Source organism: Gossypium hirsutum, chromosome D04 (assembly GCF_007990345.1).
Source record: "Gossypium hirsutum isolate 1008001.06 chromosome D04, Gossypium_hirsutum_v2.1, whole genome shotgun sequence".
Taxonomy (NCBI): Eukaryota; Viridiplantae; Streptophyta; class Magnoliopsida; order Malvales; family Malvaceae; genus Gossypium; species Gossypium hirsutum.
Window position 1 is genome coordinate 4,117,468 of NC_053440.1, and position 15,183 is coordinate 4,132,650.

At 29.0% G+C, this 15,183-nt stretch overlaps 2 protein-coding genes and 1 long non-coding RNA gene across 3 annotated transcripts; 1 reads left to right on the top strand and 2 right to left on the bottom strand.

Annotated features, from left to right (window-relative positions):
- Window positions 1–1,667: 1,667 nt before the first annotated feature.
- Window positions 1,668–4,860, top strand: LOC107959426 (uncharacterized). Its single transcript, XM_016895490.2, has 4 exons — window positions 1,668–2,036; window positions 2,123–2,176; window positions 3,357–3,482; window positions 4,226–4,860. Exons 1-4 carry the CDS (start codon window positions 1,668–1,670, stop codon window positions 4,403–4,405), a joined length of 729 nt encoding a protein of 242 aa, XP_016750979.2. The 3' UTR covers window positions 4,406–4,860.
- On the bottom strand, window positions 2,057–3,174 carry LOC121216253 (uncharacterized). The gene is made up of 2 exons (XR_005912351.1): window positions 2,407–3,174; window positions 2,057–2,174 (listed from the first exon to the last, which is right to left on the bottom strand). It is a non-coding gene; the product is annotated as an uncharacterized lncRNA (long non-coding RNA).
- Window positions 4,861–7,485: 2,625 nt separating the features above from the next.
- LOC107959427 (indole-3-acetic acid-amido synthetase GH3.17) lies at window positions 7,486–12,260 on the bottom strand. The gene is made up of 4 exons (XM_016895491.2): window positions 11,857–12,260; window positions 11,664–11,765; window positions 8,361–9,166; window positions 7,486–8,228 (listed from the first exon to the last, which is right to left on the bottom strand). The coding sequence occupies exons 1-4, from the start codon at window positions 12,255–12,257 to the stop codon at window positions 7,672–7,674; spliced, it is 1,866 nt and encodes a 621-aa protein (XP_016750980.2). The 5' UTR covers window positions 12,258–12,260; the 3' UTR covers window positions 7,486–7,671.
- Window positions 12,261–15,183: the final 2,923 nt, after the last annotated feature.

Sequence of the window (15,183 nt, forward strand, 5' to 3'; positions counted from 1 at the left end):
CCCCAAACTCTTAAATCTTTTTTTTCCCTCAAAACTTTTACTCCTTTCCACTTTCCTCCAAAACTTTTACTCTCCTTCCATCCCAACCTCCCATCTACCCAATACCCATTTCCCACCAAAATTTTACTTTTTCATTTACTTTTCTTCAAAATTTTACTCTAAAAAACAGTCAAAACTTTTTATTTTTCTCGAAATTTTTTACTCTATCCCACTTTCCCCCTAAAACTTTTACTCCCTTCCCATCTCACCTCTCATCTTCCCTAAACCCTCCAAAATTTTACTCTCCCTATTTATTTTCCCTCAAACTTTTACTCTCAAAAACTTTTTATTTTCCCCCTAAACTTTTACTTCTCACCCTTTACTCCCAAAAAAAATTAAAATTATCCAAAAAAATCCCTAAACATAAATAGTAATAATTTTTTTTATATCTACTATTTATATTATTAAATTAAATTTCACATTTTATATTATTTATATAATTGAATTGATTAGTCATATTGAATATTTATATTAAAATTGAATTATTAATGATACTATAAAATATTCGTGTTAAAATTTTATATTGGTATCAATTTCACATTTTATCTTTAATAGCTTTTATTAAAAAAATCACATTTTTAAATTTAATATATTTTTTAATTTCAAAATACATAGTGACAATAATTTGAAGATAATTGAAACAACTAAGCAAGCAAAGAAGCTAACCTGTATATAAAAGATTAATAAACAAATTATGAGGTGATGAAAGTTAATAAAGAATTTGATTACAGTGGACAAATTTTATTACGGTGGGTGACAGTGGTTACAAGGACCCAAAATTATTTTTTAAAATTTAACTCGAACAAATATATTCGATTCGAATTCCATCTTACTCGACACGATTCGAGAAAATTTCAAACCAAATTAAGATGATAAAATATGATTCGTCAACTTGATTAACTCGAAATTTTTTCATTCGATTCGATCGAACGCTCACCCCTAATTCTTATTACTTATATGTTATAGAATTAATAAATTTATTTGTGTCATTTTTATGTTTTAGTCAATATTTTACTCTTTATATATTTAATATTAGTTTTCATATTCATGCGATGCACGGATAAATAATGTATTATCCAAAATATATTTTTATATTAATATAAAAAATTAAGAATGTATTATAATAAAATAAATTTATTTTCACATTTTTATGTACAAATAAAGTTTAAAAATGTCTTCAATTACTATAATATTCATATTATTATCCAATTTTTTGGGTATTGAGCTTATTCTATAAAAAAAATGAACATGAAGTTCATTTCAAAGTTAATTTTAAATAGTAAATCAAATATTAATATAAGAGTTTGTAAATATAATTTTATTCAACTGTTGTAAAATGAGTCAAATAAAGTATTAGAAATTAGTTTAAAGTATGATATTTGGAGTAATCAAGATAATATTAATAGGGATTTTATTTCTTAGTATTATATTTGGGGTATTCCAAAGGTTAATTGTTTGGTTAATTAAATCGAACTAGTATTAATAAAATTAATCGAATTTTTTAATTCTTTAACGGTTAATCGAATTAAAATTTTTTTCAAAAAAATTTAACTGAACTGAAATTTATCTGCTTTTACTTTCAAAAAAAATTAACTGAACTGAAAAATCATCATTTCAGATTCTGGGTTATGGCCACAGCTCTGCCATCTACGGTATGGCACGCAACAAAGTTTCAGCCGCAACCTCCGCTTCTTCAGCGTCGGCGCCCCTTATTAGTCCAATCCTTTAGGCGGAGCGACTTCGACACCTTCACTCGCCGCATGGCTTCTGGTGAGGCCTTGAAGGACGCCTGGCGAACCGCCAACGACGGCTTCGAGCAATTCGTCTTTGAAGCTAAAAAGACCGCTGAACGCTTAGACCGCCAGTACTCCGTTTCCCGCCGGCTCTCCTCCGCCGCCCAATCCGCTGCGGACCGTGCTCGTGAGATTGACCGGGAGTTCGAGATTGGACTCCGTTGGCGGACTTTTTCTATGGATTTTAGTAGAAATTGGCCTAGGGTTGGTGTTCTTATTTTTTCGTATTTATTTTTGATTTGGAACTTATATGCTTACATATTTCTGGGGTTCTATTGATATGGTTGCAGTACAGGAAGCAGCTAAATGATTTCTTGGATACTCCATGGGGAAGAAGTTTTGCTGTAAGTAACATTAGGCCCAGTATCAATGACTTGCTTTCATTGGTAATTATAAAAATAAAATTTGTCATAAAGCAAAAGAAGTAAAATGCAAATGTTCTAACTTGATTAAAAATACTTACTTTACTTTGATTCAAAGTTTAATTCAATGATTATTTTTTTATTTAAACCTAAACTCGTGCATTTTACTCTCTAGGAAAAAAAAATAATTTTTCAAAAATTTTGCAACTTACACTTCTAAATGCTGGATTTGCCTTTTGAAAGAAAAAGTAATGCCGAAGAGTAAGCAGCAGAAGTAACAGTTAGACAAAAGTATTAAATGCTTGTCTTTCGATTTGCTTTTGATGCTAGCCTTACTGACACTCTCCAACACATAAATATGGGGATATGGTCTTCAAAAATCCTCCAAATAGATGAAAAAACATGGAAACCATGCTCGTCTCTAGCACTCACATTGAAGTCCGCGTAACATAGATGCTAACAATACCTTATGTTCATATGTCCCCCGTTCTCCCTGTCTCTTCCGTTTATCTGGTTTAAAAATGATTATATTGTGAAAGAAGTTATTAGCATGGGTTGCTGCAGGTGGGGGGTTGTTAAGTAATTGGTGACGTTCAAAACTCTTGTGACAATAGTTTAATTTGCAAATATTCAATATCACGTATTTGTGGTCTGTAACTAATTTAGGAGGACGGGTCATTTATGTATGTTAAGTCGTGGATATTCAACATCAGTTATATTTGGTGTTTATGGTGCCTTTTATGGAAGTTGAGCTTCAACACCTATTACAAGTTAGCTTTAGATTGAAAATTTAATATGCCTGAGTTGTTTGTTGCTTTCATTCTGGGAGTCAATATGATAGGCCTATTGTTCTCAAGTGTTCTATATATGGACCACACTTAAGGGAGAGTGTTATGTGGTTTTACATGTCATGTCAACTCACTATTTGTTTGTGTACTGATCTTAAATTCAAGTTGGTTAACTTATTATGAATTGGTTCAGGTATGATGCTTATGACTCATTCGTAAATATCTTTTGCCTAGAAATATAATCTTTTCAAAGTGTTTATTTTTCAATGCAGAGAAAATTAGTCAAATTTCTATGGAGAGTTTTTATCATAAGCAAGATACATTGTGCTTGGTATAGATCAAATGGTTAATAGAAATTTTTTATCTGCTTGCAGACAATTTTCTTCCTTTGGTTTGCATTATCTGGTTGGATGTTTCGATGCTTAATATTTGCCACATGGATACTACCATTTGCTGGACCTCTTCTCATTGGGACTGTTGCCAATAATCTTGTTATTAAGGTATCACTTACTGCTCTAAGATGGCGTATGTAATGCAAGACATAAGGGATGACTTCTGCAACATGCGTTCATCTTTTCCATAACATGATTTAATTTGTTTAGTTTTTTATCACTTGTTTTGTACTTGTAAAAGGCGACACTGGGTAAGCTTTTTCCATAACATGTGGAATCGTATGATCAAAATTAAAGTGTATTTCCTGCATGTGATTCTTTAATTCTACTTCAGTAATACTGAACAAATATTTACATGCCATTCTGATGATTACGGTTTAAGCTGCTTTAGTGTGGTTATTTTGGTGCAGAATGGTGACAACGAATGTTCAGAGCTTCTAACATTTCTTTCCTTCTTGTTAACTATGAATTTACTAATATGAATTACGGACTACAATTTAGACAGACTAGCATATATAGTTTTAAATGCCATACTATAGTAATAGTTGATTCAATCTAATACCGATGTAAGATAATAATTAAGAACATCCTTAAAATGTAGGAAGGTCTTCCTTCAAATAATTATTGCTAGCGTGGTTTCGGCAGGAGTCATATGAAAAGAAAATGGAGTCCATTTATTCTCTCAAATTCACTCCAAAAACATTTTAAAATTATTTTATTGTGCTTGTGGCTTGGTATATATCAATGTGCTTTGGCGTTGTCTATGTTATGAAATCCATGTATTACCTTCATCAATTTCTATTTAGTTGTAAAACTGTACTTAAAATTCGTTACATGTTAAAATTGGACAGGGTGCTTGTCCAGCTTGTAAGAGACAGTTTGTTGGCTATAAAAACCAAATAGTACGTTGTGTGAGCTGTGGAAACATTGTATGGCAACCCGAAGGAGACTTCTTTCGCAGAGATAGCAAGGGCACCAATTCAAGAAAGTCAGAGCCTGACATTATCGACATTGAATTTGAGGAGAAATGACAAGATGTTCTCAAATCATACAAGTGATCCATCACTTTTTCTGGAGTCAAACGAGACTGAAAGGCAGTTCTTGCTCACTTCTTTCGAGGTTTGGTTTCTTTGAAAATCTCGTGTTGCCATTGGTACCTGTCTGTAGTGTATAGCATGATTCTCAGTTTTAGTCTCTTTATATACAAGGAAACTTAAAGAAAGAGGACGCTAATATTTTTCTTATAGAAAATGTTTCATTTCATAAGGTATAGGTTGTAGTTTGAACTCCGATGTCTTAAACCATCACAATGCTCTATGTTTGTAGAATAATTTTTGCTTATATATTTGTGTGAAGTGGGAAGAACAAGTAGCAGAATTTGATATGTGATAAAAGAAGTGGTCTTGTTTAAATGTAAATTAAAATGGTTCATCCATTTATTTTAGGGGTAGGAAGAGTTGGATTTCAGTAAAATTGGTGTTCAATCTGTGCTGATCTCTTCCATTCTGTTTCAGTCCTAAATCAGTGCCAAATAATTTAAGTTTCTTTCATGTCAAAATTTTGGTGTGTTTCGATGTGTTTAGGTCCATTTTTATCAATACCAGTCTGGATCAGTGTGTACTGGCAATGTATTTTTTTAATAATATTTTTATGTTTTTGTAAAATTATTTAGATATTTTTTTATTGAATTAATATTTGGTACACTCACAGGGTGTTTTTTTTTTATTTCACAAGAAACTTTAAAAAATTATCATGTCTCTTTTTTTTAATATTAAAGTTTAATTTTAAAAAAAAAAAAAAGACGAATGACAATTTTTAAGTTTACTTGTGAAATAAAAATAGTACACTCTCAGTATATCAAATACTAACTTTTTTTTATATTATTTTTAAAAATAGGACCAAATTAATAGAATGTGTAAATATTAGAATGCTAAGTTTATTATTATTTCAATAAAAATAGACATTAGACTTACTTAAGGGTAAGATGACCAAAAGAATCAAATTTCAAAAATATTAGTGACCAAATTGAAAATTTTTATAGTTGGATTAAAATAATATTATTGTTTGAAAGCTAATTTTTTTTTTGAAGGGAGCTAAAATGTTATTATATCATAGAAAATAATGCTATATTGCATAATATTTAAATATATAATAAAATTATATTAGTATTGTGCATAAGTATACATATTTAAATAGCTAATGATATTGTAATATATAATATGATAGGTTAATATTTGGTATAGTATTAGGGAATTTATTTTACTTTACAAGTAGTTTTACAAAAAACTATCATTTATCTTTTTTTAAATATTTTATTATACCTTATGTGACACCTATTAACTTTGATTGTGGAGTTTAAAAACTCTACTTGCAATGTGCCAAATATTTTCTTTAATATGTTTAATGATATTATAATATGTTTAATATCAGTTACGAATTAAATATATCATTAATTGAAATGGATTGTTATCTTATCAGAGTTTTGAATCTTCTAATCAACAATATAATTTAATAGTTCACTTTAAGTAGAAGTGTTCATGAGTTTGACTTAAATATGATATTAACAAATTTTATATTTATCTAAGTTTAACTCGACTTGAAATATGGATTTAAAATTGTCTAAGTTCGTCTATATTTGTAAATGTTTGACTTAAGTTCATTTTAGGTTTACTTATATTTTTTGAAATTTAAAAAAAAATATTATTTTTATTTAATATTCAATATTTTTATATATTAAAATTTTATATATAATTATCTTACTTTTTTTTAATATTTACATTATAATATTATATATGAGTTAGTATTTGGTACACTAATAAAACTTCACTCGTAGTGTACCAATTATTTTCTCATTATATATTACTATACATTTAATTTTTAGACACTGAAATTTATTGAGAACTTTCAAAAAGAAAGGAAAATAAATTATACAAATAATCACTTAATTATAAAAAGAAAAAATAATAATTTTTGACATTAAAAAAAAGTTTGCAATTTAAACATCCACGTTACCTAGTTTGACCGTTTTGGTTCTTCTCGTAGCAATTAAAAAAGTCAATATAATAACCAGTTTCTCCCACAACATATGATATTAATTTAGTTATAATTTTAAAAGATTAAACCTTAAAATTTACAAATAATCTCAATTTCATCCTAATTTAAAAAAAATCAACGAAATATATAAAAATACATAAATATTTTTAAGAAAAAATAAATAAATTCAACGCCATTCAGCTCTCTAAAATTCTGAGTATGTCTTGTTTAGGGAAGTTGTCCCTTTTTTTTCCTTTTTAGAGAATTATTTTGGGGTTTTAATTTCATTAGAGAATTCTCTATAACTTTTACTTTTAACAATCTTCCACAATGTATAAGGCAATTCAGACATGCTTAGTAAATTTTTTTTTTCTTTCCATAGCCTCTACAACCAAGGAAGGGAGGGAGGTGGGAGATTTTTATTTTATATAATAATTAATATTAATAATATAAATATAAATATTAAATTTATTATTATTATAAATATTTTCTTTTTAGGTGGGGATTTCTATCAATATCAATATAAGTTTGATGTACTTCAAGACTCTAAAATTAATTAGAAGTAGAGTTTATTTCATTTATATGTTTTGTCTATAAATATAGATTTTGGTTGTAATGAGGATAAGAGAAATGGTTGAATGCTCTAGTATGATTTAGATATAGTTGACATGTCAATAAAAACTGTTAGTAGTATCGTGTCTATTTCGTGTACGAGATTAATTAAGTATGAGATGTGTATAATATGGAGATTGATATTGCACTTTGTGCTTATTTGGTGTAGTGGAGGTTAATGCCAAGTTTGTAATGATATGTGCTATCGGGTGAAAGATTCTATGATTCGATCGGTGTGGTGTAATTTTGTATTGTACGTGCTATATGGTGTGGTGGTTTGATTGTTTTCTATATTCGATTTTCGAATTAATTACAGCAAATAAATGAGTAAAGATAATGTTCATCGATGAACTTATACAAATTGCTAACTGAAGGGACATAGATATGTTTAAAAGACGTGTTGAACGAGCTTGAAGATTAAGATAATGTTCATCGATATGAGTGAATTTCAATGTACTTGGAAACATTTCACTGCACCTGTGAATCACAAAGGACTTTATTAGCTTCCAAGATATCATGTAGCATAGCTGACATGGTATGTTTATCTGATTGTATGTCCCTACTTAACATTTCAGATATTAACACATGCCTACACAATAAAGTGAAAAGGATTATTCTCCTGAGCATTTAAACAAGAACTGATGCAAACTAATTATAACGGTGATTTGGGGCTGAAATACTTTCCCATCACTCTCGAATCTAATAGCTTCAAGGCTTCCTCAGATTTAATGCAATTAGGTTTTTTGTATTGGCTCAATGAAGTTCCTCTGGACACAAAATAATCCATTAGTGCCTCAAAACTTCCTTGCTTTACCACCCTAATCTCTAGAGCTGCAATTATGCTCCTTTTCCTATAGATTTTATATGTATAATGCAATGACTCTTCCATTCTAGAGCAACACTCTACCATTATCTTTGGGTCAAGCTCTTTGCAATGCTTCCCTTCTTTTCCCTTGATCTCCCAAAATAAGACATAGTGACCTGGTGCTGAAGAAGTATCAACATAGCTAGTGTACTCCGTCAAGATGAATCCGAGTGGATCGAGAAGAGCCTTTGCTTCTGTCACAGCCTTGAAAAGGTCTGTTTCGCTTGTTTTTTCATGATCAACACTTAGGATAACATTTTTCCTCTCCAGAAATTGGAATTGAGGTGCATTATTGTAGAAACCACTCACCATAAGAACATCTCCAACTTTATATCGATATAATCCTGAAAGAAACAAAGGAATATCATCAAACTAGATTAGATCATTATCTAACAGGTTAATGTAGGAACTAGGAAGCATAATGCAAAATTAGAAGATGGCATTTAATTGATTAAATTCAAAGGAGGAACTTTTACCTGCACAAGTTGAGACAACTAGTTCATAACATTGACCAACCTTCACATTTACAAGATCAACAAGTTCAGTATCTTCATCGTTGCTCTTCATTTCAAAAGATTCATCACGTTCATTCTTCACAGGAAGGAATTCAAAGTAAGCCATGTTAGGGAGTAATGTGTAGGAGATATCACAAGGTTTGCATAGAGGTTCTAAGTTAAGCCCACAAAAAGTTTCCGAGCAAGCATAGAAAGCTGAAACTAAAGGGAGCCCTCGGCAATAGAACTCAAGTTCTGTAGTATACTGTCTCATAGCGCCAGTACAAATACAACCAATATACCTTGCTTTAGTCCATAGCTTTCTGATTATTCCTTCCCATGATTTATAATTGCATATGCTCTCTATCAAGTCAGCTTGCTCTGGATTAGGCTTCATGATCAATGATGCTGCATTTCTGCATCCTGAGTCGGTGATCCAATCGCTTAATCGACCTGTTTTTATGTCATAGCATAGCTCTTGCCAGTGATTTTCTAGAAACTTGATACCTCTTAGCACCGTAGATGCAAAGAGTGAACCAACCTTGACAACCTCGTCTCGTTGGATTAAACCAAAAAGTAATTGACAGTATAGGCCCTGGTTGGGGTCTGGGCAAAAGATGGTCTCAATGGGGCTTGTGTAAAGCTTAGGCAAATTGGTTCTAAACTTACTCTCGCTGTACATGCTCGTTGAAAAAGTTGCTGCCTTGAGGCCACTAGGAGTTTCAATCTCTGGTCTGGCAAACATAAGCTCCATTCTTTTACCGGCTTGGTTGATGTCACCGAAGTGCCTTTAAAATTAGACGGATAAAGGCTTGTTTAAAATGATATGACTTTAATTAACGAAAATTAGAAATTTTATTACATTTGTGTATGTAAGGAAATCACATATTTAGAATATAAAGACTTGTTTAAAAATAATATACAATAAATAATTTAGAACTAATTATTAGTAACACGTGAAATATCTGTGATATTAAAATAAAATAAAAAATAGATTAAGTTGTGAGTAAAATGCAATTTAAACATAAAAACACATCAAATTAAAAATACTAAATTAATATAATTGTTTATCATTGTTGTGTTATCAGTCCTGAGTTGGTGTTTTGTTAATTTGTGACAATAACTCAATCAAGAACATTGTTAATAAGAAATTCTATCAAACATGTATGCATGTGGAAACCGCGTATTTAGAATATAATATATACAATTGATGGAGGTAATAAATTGTGCATAATAAAATTAAAACGTATAAAGAAATTAAAAAAAAAGTTTGGTTGAGTGGTAAATTTAAAGTTGTACCAATACAATTGGTTTGGATTCAAATCTCACAATATGAATAGATTTTATTAAAAAACTAAAATATCCTTAAATAATATAATTTATTTTAAGTACGGAATTTTATTTTTATAATTTTCCTAACTAAACATGTGGTGCTCAGTTAACATGTGACACCAACTTAATTAAGGAGTTTATTAATAGTATAAATACAAAAAATTAAAAAAATATATTCTTGTTTGAAAGCTAAAATTATATATATTTTTAAGGAAGCTAAAATATTATTATATCATAGAAAATAATGCTATATTGTATAATATTTAAATATATAATAAACTTATATTAGTACTATGCATAAGTATACATATTTAAATAACTAATGATATTGTAATATATATAATATATTGGGTTAATATTTGGTATATTAGCAGTGAGCTTATTTTATTTTACAAATAATTAAAAAAAATTCATTTGTCCTTTTTTTTTAAATAGTTATTTTCTTTAATATTTTATTATATCCTATATAATATGTATCAGCCTGTTAACCTTACTTGTAGAGTCTAAAAACTCTACTTGCAACGTGCCAAATATTTTCCCTAATACATTTAATATATTATAATATGTTTAATATCAGTTGCGAATTAAATATATCATTAATATAATGTTTATTTAATATTAAAATGGATTATTATCCTATCAGAGTTTGAATCTTCTAATCAACAATATAATTTAATAGTTCACTTTAAGCAAAAGTGTTCATGATTTTAGCTTAAATATGATGTTAACGAATTTTATATTTATCAAGTTTAGCCCGATTTGAAATATGGATTTAAAATTGTCCAAGCTCCCCTATATTTGTAAATGTTTAACTTAAGTTTACTTTTATTTTTTGGAATTTTTTAATTTATATTATTTTTATCTAATATTTAATATTTTTATATATTTTTTATTTATTAAAATTTTATACATAATTATCTTAATATTTACATTATAATATTATATATGAGTTAGTATTGAGCTGTCTTTATTGATGAGAACTTTTTTAAAGAAAAAACTATACAAATAGTTACTCAATTATAAAAAAAAATTATTTTAGACACTAAAAAATATTTACAATTTAAACACCCACGTTACCTAGTTTAGCTATTTTGGTCCCTCTCATTATAATCACCAACAGAAGGCTGATGTGGCAATTAAAAGAATTGGTATAATAATAAATTTAGCCCTTAACATATTATATCAATTTAGTAATTAATATAATTATATTTATTTAATATTAATATTATTAATATAAATTTTAAATTTATTATTGTTATAAATATTTTTTTATTAGGTGGATATCCATCAATATCAAGATAAATTTTATGTATTTCAAGACTCTGAGACTAATTAGAAGTACAGTTTATTTCATTTATATGTCTTATGTCTATAAATATAGATTTTGGAACAACATTGTACACATCTCTATTGATCAATAAAAATATGCATTTCTCTTTGTTCTCCTATTTCTTTCTCTTTTTTTTTTTACTTTTATTATTATTTATTTAATAAAAATTATTATAATTTTTTGAAAATATTTATGTTTTTTTTTTATTTTTTTAGAATTAAGATCAAATTGAGATTGTAAATTTTGAGGGTTAATGTTTTAAAATTATGACTAAATTGATATAATATGTAAAAATTTAGAGTTAAATTTATTAATATACCGATTTTTTTAACTACCACGCCAACATTCGCGTGATTTTAACGGGATCGAACAAAATGACCTAAGTGATTGCTTAACTAACAATTTTTTTATTTATTTTTTATTTTGAACTTTTAATTGTTAGATGAGTAACTACGTAGTTTACCCCTATCTTTTTATTTAATCGGAGAAGTAAACCGCAATTTATTGTTAATGGCAACTCTAGGCAGGGGATTTTTATCCGTAATTGATCAATGAGTAAAAGGTTTGATTTCACATGTAGCTGAATGAAAAACTGAAAAAAAGAAATTGATATGGGTTCATACCTCATCGTCGGAGGCTCGCTGAAGGTTCCAACTAATGGCCCCTTCTTAAGATATTCAGCAGTGACAGGAATCAGCTTTGGCTGCCCGCCTGAAGTCCCAGAGCTGCATTTGATCAAACAGATGATAGAACTATTAGAAGGAAGCAAACAATACCACAAAACACACAGAAGCAAAGCAACAAATTCATGCATGCCTTAGATAGAACCCTGTAACGGGTTCAGCTACAAGGATATCTGATGTCTCCCCATTAGCAATCCTATCTATGTAAGGCTTGAGATCTTCATACGTAACTATGGGAACATTTTTCTTAAAGAGCTGCTTCTCGGTTTGACCATGGAGGAATCCCCTTAAATACTCTGTTCCTGCATTTCTACTTAGTATTTCCCCCAATTCCTCGTCTTGAATTTGCTGAGCATTTGTGGTCAGTTCCTCAATCATCATCAACCCACCTTCATACCCATTCGTTGCCATCAACCCTATTACTGAGATCCACACAGCTTTTTCTGTTTTCTTTTTGGGGATGCTCTGGCTATTGGCAATGGAATCTCTACCTACGCTAAATATAATAAGATTCATGGGACTTGACCCACACATGTCGGCACGCATAATAAACAATGTGGCATCAATGAAATGATTAAAACATGAATTAGTAATATATTAAATATATTAAAACTAAGCATGTGAAAGTTGAATTTAATGGAATTGAGTACCAATTTACGCCGAAAGTGGTTTAGTTGATTTTTAAATAATATTTTTTTAATATATATTGACTAAAGTGCTCTTTGCTGTCTTTTGATGAAAATAATTCAAACAATTCTTATTTAAATAATGAATGTGAAACATGTTTTATTAATATTAAAATAAATATAATTATATTTATAAGAGAACGTTTGTATGTAGGGTGGCCTATTCACAAAGATGGACGGGCAATGCTTTTCTGAAGGGAGCGAGTAATTCGTTATTTTAGAAAAAGGAGACATACTTTTAGAGATGTGGGTCATTTGATAACTACTCGGATAGCAGAAAATAGAGAATTACCTTCTCAAATGATTTGTAATACTAACTCGTGTCCACAACTAGACGGGTACGCGACTAGAACTTAAATCACACCTGGAGCGATGAACATCGTTGCCATTAAGCTAATACAGAGAATTCTTAGAAACAATTTTTTAATCACTAGCAGCATATATTTCAAATGTAAAAGGAAAAGAGAAGAAAATGAAAATAAAAAATTATCACCAAAATAACACCAACCTTGCAATAGGCAACCCAATGTTAGCTTACATGCAATATTTTAATATACATATGTTTTGCTGGAAAACTTGCTTTGTATCTCCCTTACCAAATATATGAATATTTGACTGGTAAACTTCCCAAAATATTATATTATACAATCAAATTAGGGTTTTTTTTTGGCTCTTCTGAAAGAATTGTGGCTAACCCTAAAAAATTGGGATTGTAGGTTTTTTTTAAATTAGGATTTTTTCATGCAAGATTTAGATTTAGGTTTTATTTTTAGATTAGGATTTTTATTTATGCAAGATTTGGCTAACCCCTGAAAAGTACCTCCAAATTGCCATCGAATCTCCATCCAAAAGCCTTGTTTACTGCCCCATTGCTTTCCTCCAAAATAATGCTGGTCCATCGTCAAAATAGCCGCTGATCGCTCGCTCAAATAGTTGTCGATATTGGATATCGGTTAGCTAAGTTAATTTAGGTGTTTAATTTCTTGTGATATATTTGGTTTTTAATTCCAAAGTAGAGTTAGATATATATATATATATATGGTAGTTTAAAATGTTTTAGATTATCATTAAACTATAAACTACTTAGCGTTTAAATTTTTAATCCTCTACATCAATTATAGATGATTCGTAAGTTCCAGATTGAGCAGCATCATCAAAGAGTCTTCACAATAATTAGTTTGTGACGACGTTTTCACTTAGTTTAGTTTTGACATGTACTTAGGTCCATCGGATTTGTGGGCTATTTTTATATTGGTTAAATATTTAGTTTAAGGCAAGCAATCTTTGTGTGTTTGAATTGAACGATTAATTTATTTAAACTTTTTAATTTTAAATTTGATAATCGAATTTGTTAAAATGAATTAATTTGTTAATTGCATTAATTGAATGATTGATCGAATGAATTATTTCGATAACCATTATAACACTCCGAATTTAACTCGACTCTCAAGTCAAGTTTGAGGTATAACAATTAATCCTCAAAATTGATCGTATGTAAGAAGGCTTCAGCTTCTTCACCTTCCCACTTTTACATAAACCTTTAATGACCATGTTGTGCACGATAGTGTTACACTTCAAACCTTGCGTCTCTACATAATCCCAGAGATTGATCACCTCTTCCGTAAGAGCAGTTCTAGCTAAGCCCCTAACAAAGACACCGTAAGAAACAATATGTCCCCCGTTCTCCCTGTCTGTTCCGTTTATCTGGTTTTTATCATAACCAAGATACATTGTGCTTGGTATAGATCAAATGGATAATAGAAATTTTTTATCTGTTCGCAGACAATTTTCTTCCTTTGGTTTGCATTATCTGGTTGGATGTTTCGATGCTTAATATTTGCCACATGGATACTACCATTTGCTGGACCTCTTCTCATTGGGACTGTTGCCAATAATCTTGTTATTAAGGTATCACTTACTGCTATAAGATGGCGTATGTAATGCAAGACATAAGGGATGACTTCTGCAACAGGCGTTCATCTTTTCCATAACATGATTTAATTTGTTTAGTTTTTCATCACTTGTTTTTTACTTGTAAAATGCGACACTGGGTAAGCTTTTTCCATAACACGTGGAATCGTATGATCGAAATTAAAGTGTTCATGAGTTTGATTTAAATATGATATTAACAAATTTTATATTTATTTAAATTTAGCTCGACTTGAAATATGGATTTAAAATTGTCTAAGTTCGTCTATATTTGTAAATGTTTAACTTAAGTTCACTTTAGGTTTACTTATATTTTTTGAAATTTTTAAAAAATACATATTATTTTTATTTAATATTTAATAGTTTTATATATTAAAATTTTATATATAATTATCTTATTATTTTTTAATATTTACATTATAATATTATATATGAGTTAATATTTGGTACACTAATACTGTACTTTTTTTAAAAAAATATTTCTTTTTTTAATATTTTATCATACTCCTATAGGCTATAAGACACTTGACAACTCCTACCTTATTTGTGAAATCTAAAAATTTCACTCGTAGTGTACCAATTATTTTCTCATTATATATTATTATACATTTAATTTTTAAACACTGAAATTTATTTAGAAGAAACTTTCAAAAAGAAAAAAATAAACTATACAAATAATCACTTAATTATAAAAAGAAAAAAAGAAAATCATTTTAGATATTAAGAAAAAGTTTGCAATTTAAACATCCACGTTACCTAGTTTGACTATTTTGGTTCTTCTCGTTAAAATCACAAATGAAATTGCTGACATAGCAATTAAAAAAGTCGATATAATATCCAGTTTA